At 50.7% G+C, this 5357-nt stretch overlaps 1 protein-coding gene across 2 annotated transcripts; it reads left to right on the top strand.

Annotated features, from left to right (window-relative positions):
• Positions 1-1759: 1759 nt before the first annotated feature.
• LOC128323916 (protein ABHD16B-like) lies at positions 1760-5357 on the top strand. Of its 2 annotated transcripts, none has more exons than XM_053247853.1 (2): positions 1760-1845; positions 3867-5357. In XM_053247853.1, exon 2 carries the CDS (start codon positions 3929-3931, stop codon positions 5201-5203), a length of 1275 nt encoding a protein of 424 aa, XP_053103828.1. In that variant the 5' UTR covers positions 1760-1845; positions 3867-3928; the 3' UTR covers positions 5204-5357. The 2 variants fall into 2 exon arrangements, with proteins under 2 accessions (XP_053103828.1, XP_053103827.1); XM_053247852.1 differs by lacking the exon at positions 1760-1845 and adding an exon at positions 3687-3739.

A 5357-nucleotide genomic window follows, 5' to 3' on the forward strand; every position in this document is an offset into this window, starting at 1 on the left:
CTGCCCAACTGGCTATGCCAGGACAAATGCAGCGTCAAAATCTTCTTTGGGTGAGTGAAAGACTTCCCTGGAGAGGGCCTGGGGTTACTGTGCAAAAATTCCATCATTAACCAGAGAACGGGGGTCCGTGTAAGTGGGCCCCCCTCTTTTGGCTAGCTCAACTCATAAACGTGCAGTCCAATGGAAGACCAAAGGGTTTTGTGAGCCTAAGGTCCTCCCCAGTAGACTGGCCCTCTCATGAGAGTGTTGGTCCCCCTGGCAGAAAGCTGCCATGGGGCCAGGAGTGTGGTTTGGTCTCCATGGACTACTCTGTCAGGGTGAGCCCTCACAAGAGCATCCTTAGTCACAGCAGGATCCTTTGCTCTCAGAATCCTTTGCTCTCCCTCTTCTACCTATAGCCCCTCCTAGGAAGTCATCATGTTCTCTTTCCTTTCCTGAAAAACAAGACAATAATGCCCCTCAAGATCTCCCCGACAGAAATTGTGCTTGTGCGAGACAATTCTGTCTTGTGGCTCTAACAAAGGTGGCAGTGCAATCGCTGTAAGAAGAAGGGCTTGCATGGCATGACATTTAAAGGAATTTAAATGCCCTTTCCCTGCCGAGGGCAGAAGGACCATTCCGAAAAGGCATGATTACACTCAGCAGGCCCCCTTGAAGACTGTGGCCAATGGCTGCAGCCCTGGAGACGCGCTGACACCTTGCCCACAGTCTGGCAATGTGAGTGCTATGGAGCTTGCTGGGATGCGGCCTTGGCGGGACAGGAAGAGGCAAGGACATGGAGGGGCACCCCTGCCCTGAAAACGGAGGTTGCCAGTCCATGGTTGGACAAACGTCTGCCATGCCATTCACGGTTTGGAAAATTAACCGCGGGTTTGGCCACCTCCAGTTTCACATAATTTGCGAATGCAGCCAAGAAGTTCATTCCAGAGCCTCAAGGCAGCTATAGAAAAAGGGCTGGCCCTGAGTTGCCACCAGATGAGTTGGTGGTAACCACAGGTGGACCACTCCAAAAGATCTTAATAAGTGGTGGGAATCCTGAAGAAGGCACTTCCTTAAATATCCTGGGCCCAAGCCATTTAGCGCTTCTTAGGTAAATCACCAGCACTTTATCTTTCACCTGGAAATGCCTGGGCAGCCAGTGTAATGCTTTTTAAATGGGGGTAATGTGGTCTCTTTGGGTTGCCCCAGAGACTAACCTGCTGCTGAGGCAAAGCAAGGAAAAGAAGTCTGGACAGCAGAGCAACTACTCTTAGTGATGGGTTACACAAGACAGGGGAACTAAGCTTGAGAAAATGGTTTCATATATAAGGCCAGTAGAGAGCCCCCATTGACCCCTTGGGATGTCTGCTCAGACTGGGAAGCCAGCTGCAATTTCTCTTCCTGCCACCTTTAGGGTGGCACTATAGAATAAGACCAGCCATTTTTTTCCACCCATGTGGGAAAAGCTGTCCTGGTGACATAGAGAGAAAAGTGCCTGGGCCCTCTTGCTAGATTTCGCATTCAAGTCGACTGGCACTTTGCACTCAGATGGACTCAAGAACCCATGATCTTCTGGTCCATTCTGACCCCTTTGTTCCTATGGTTCTATGAAGACTACCCTTGTGTCACAGAGCATTCCCATCCTACAGCCACCCATGTCTAGAACTGCAGATTGGAAAGGAAGCTGTAGAGCTTGTCTCATCCAGCTCCTGAGGTTGGCTTCTCAACACCAGTTCCTCCAAAGCCTACAATCAGCGCTTGCACTCTGTAAACATCACCACTATGACATCACCCTTAAGAAAAGGGCCGGAACCCATCCACATTAGCTGGCAGTTGCACTCTTTTACCTACCCTTGACAACTTCTGGTAATAGCCATGTAGTGTCATAGTTAGAGTGTTGGACTAATAGTAATAGTTAGAGTGTTGGACTAGGACCAGGGAGACCTGAATTCCAATCCCCATTCGACATTAAACTCTCTGGGTGACTCTGGGCCATTCACTTGTCTCTGAGCCTAACCTACCTCAGTGGGTTGTAGTGAGGATAAAAATAACCATGTACACTGCTCTGGGCTCCTTGGAGGAAGAGCACAATATAAATTAAATTAAATTAAAATTATGTGCCCATAATCTTTTCACCAATCCCATGAGGACACACGATGATGTTCATGGGTTATTTGGCTTTAAATCCAACAAGCAACAAGACAGTGGCTGCCCATCAAGACCAAGAAGGGGTTGGTCAAATGAAAGAAAACCTGACCTGGGCCTTGATGCTCACTGTGGATGCCACACGCATGACTGACTCCATGCCAGAAAGAATCCCTGCCTCGGTGCTGCTATTGGGGCTTCAGCTGGGAAAATGGGATGTGTGGTTGTTGTGGAATAAAGGGACACTTTCTACATCTCTGGTCGTTGTCCTGAACCTAGGCTTTGTGATGCAGTGATGCCATTCACGCCCCCCTTGGTTTCTTGGGGACCAGGAGAGCCATCAGCGGGAGGTGTGGAGCTGTAAACCTCTGCCATGTATCAGACAGAGCCCATGCTTCACTCTCAGAGAGAAAGTGAGGGTGGGAGGAGCAGCCCTCGGTCTCTGCAGGCTGGGCTTTCCCTCCATGAATCAGGCAAAGCATTTGATCAGTGAGCAAGACGAAATCATAAGTCAGAAGGGCAACTTGAGGTCAGAAAGGAAGCCTAGCTTCACTGAGCCTGTGGTGCAAGTCTGCCTTTGGCTGATCACCCTGATGGCCTCCTAGCCATGCCACTGAGAGCCCAGGGGGAATCTGGGAAGGATGTTGCCCCCCGCCACTCCCCACCAATCAGCCTTGAACCTTCCTGCGGGGGACAGAGAAATGAGGAGTAAGGCAGTACTGCAAAGGAGCTGCTGCTATTTTGTTAGAGCAGACGGAGGAAGGAACTCTCTGATGCAGGGGGATCCCAACCAGTGGCATGCAAAATGTTGCTGAACTAAAATGCCCATCATCCCCAGGAGAGGAGAGCTGGTCTTGTGGTAGCAAGCATGACTTGTCCCCATAGCTAAGCAGGGTCTGCCCTGGTTGCATCTGAATGGGAGACTTGATGTGTGAGCACTGCAAGATATTCCCCACAGGGGATGAAGCCACTCTGGGAAGAGCAGAAAAAGGTTCCAAGTTCCCTCCCTGGAAGCATCTCCAAGATAGGGCTGAGAGAGATTCCTGCCAGCAACCTTGGAGAAGCCACTGCCAGTCTGTGAAGACAATACTGAGCTAGATGGACCAATGGTCTGACTCAGTATATGGCAGTTTCCTATGTTCCTATGTTCCCAGCCACAATGCATTGTAGCTGGGGGTGATGGGAGTTGTAGTTTAGCAACGTCTGGAGTACCGCCGGTTGGGAACGCCTGCTCTAGTGAATCTGATGAAGTCTCCAGTCTTTGGAGAGGCCCAGTTAGGGCACAGATTTTATCACTCATTGAACTGGGCAAGACGACCCAAGAAAGGGATTTGTACAGCAAAAGCAAAAGGGATTTGTGCCATCAGCAATACGTCCCAGCACCAAATCCTTGCAGTAAACAACTACAGACACCCACAGCAACAGCAGCTGTGGCTCTATCAGCCAAGTCCTCGGTGGAGGAATTGCTCACAAAGGGGGCTGACCTTGCTTATTGTTACCTTTGCTTTGATTGGCTGGCCTATGAGGACTCCTGAAAGAAGTGTCCTGGCCACTTTGCTGGATACCACCCTCCCAACATCAGCAAAAGGGCAGCTAGGAGGACAGAAACTCCAAGGTGATCCAATGCTGCCAATTTCCCCTTCTGGGTTCAACACGAGCGGAAGGCTATTGACTACCAGCCTGCCACCATAACTAACTCTCTGGCTTTCCCCACTTCTCTCCTGACCCCTTCCTTCCTTCAGTTTGTGCCTCTTATTAAAAGTAGCATTACTGTGACCTATCTGCACCTTCGACGTGTGGCAAAATGCATCTGTGGCTGAAGATCAAGGACAGCTGTTTATTCAAGAAGTTGCCCGTGGAATATCATTGGAATGAGACCAGCAGTACCAGAGGCGCCATCAATGACCAGCCCAGCCTTCACGGATTGCCTAGTGATGCCACACCTGGAGAAACGAAGGCCTCCAAATGCTGCATCCTGCACAACATGAAGCAATGCCCCAGCAGGTGGGCTCGGTATACCCTTGCCCACTCAATTGGCCGCTGGCTGCTCTACCCAGGCTCCGTGAGCTTCTTGACCAAAGTCCCGCTGACTTTATTGGTGAAATGCCGGACTCATCTCATGGAGAACTATAACGGGAGACGGGCAAAGCTGATCACTTGTGATGGGAATGAAATCGACACCATGTTTGTGGACAGGAGGAAGGAGGGATCTTGGAGGGAACAAGAGAGCCAGTTGGTGATCTGCTGTGAAGGGAATGGCAGCTTCTATGAAATGGGTTGCTTTTACACCCCACTGAAGGCTGGATATTCTGTCCTGGGGTGGAACCGCCCTGGTTTTGCCAGGAGTACAGGGAAACCCTCTCCACAGAAAGACATCAACGCCATGGATGTCGTCATCCAGTACGCCATCCATCACCTAAAGTTTGGCCTGCCGGCCATAGCTGTCTATGGCTATTCCTTAGGCAGCTACACAGCTTCGTGGGCTGCAATGACTTATCCAGAGCTGGGCGCTTTGGTTCTAGATGCCTCCTTCGACAGCTTGCTCCCCTTGGCCGTGAAGATGACTGGTAAGAGCTGTAGGAAGCTCGTGGTCCAGATGGTCAAGGAGCACTTCGACCTCAATGTGGCTGAATTGATGTGCCAATACCCAGGGCCGGTACTGCTGATCCGGAGGACCCTTGATGAGATCACCAGCACCCAGAACAACCTTCCCGCCATCAGGACAAACCGAGCCAATGAGTTGCTCCTGCAGCTCTTGAAGTGCCGCTATCCCGACATCATCTGTGGGGAAGAAGATGCTGTGCGCCTCTGGCTCATGGCTGACTGCCCTCAGGTGGAAACCCTTATCTATAGATACTACTACAAGGTGGATGAACACTGGTGTATCCGCCAGCTCCAGAGCTACAGATCCAGCCTTGAACCCAACTGCAACTTCCCATGGAGAGTTGGGAGAAACCTCTCTCCTATCAGGAGGAAGCAACTCGCTGTGTTTTTGGCCAGTAAGCACCTGAAGAACGTGGAGACCACGCACGGAAGAACATTGCCATCTCAGGAATTTGAGATGCCTTGGATGCTCTAGCTGGGTTGGGAGCAGTCATGCGATTCCAGAGAAAGACAGACAGAGAGCTACAAGCTAGGATTCACCATTGTGTTTTCGTGTGTGTGATTGTGAGGCTCTGAAGGTCCCTTCCCAGTGACTCTTAAGCTGGGCAGAAATAAATGTTTAAAGATGA

The sequence above is a fragment of the Hemicordylus capensis genome, chromosome 4 (assembly GCF_027244095.1).
Source record: "Hemicordylus capensis ecotype Gifberg chromosome 4, rHemCap1.1.pri, whole genome shotgun sequence".
In the NCBI taxonomy this organism is placed as follows: Eukaryota; Metazoa; Chordata; class Lepidosauria; order Squamata; family Cordylidae; genus Hemicordylus; species Hemicordylus capensis.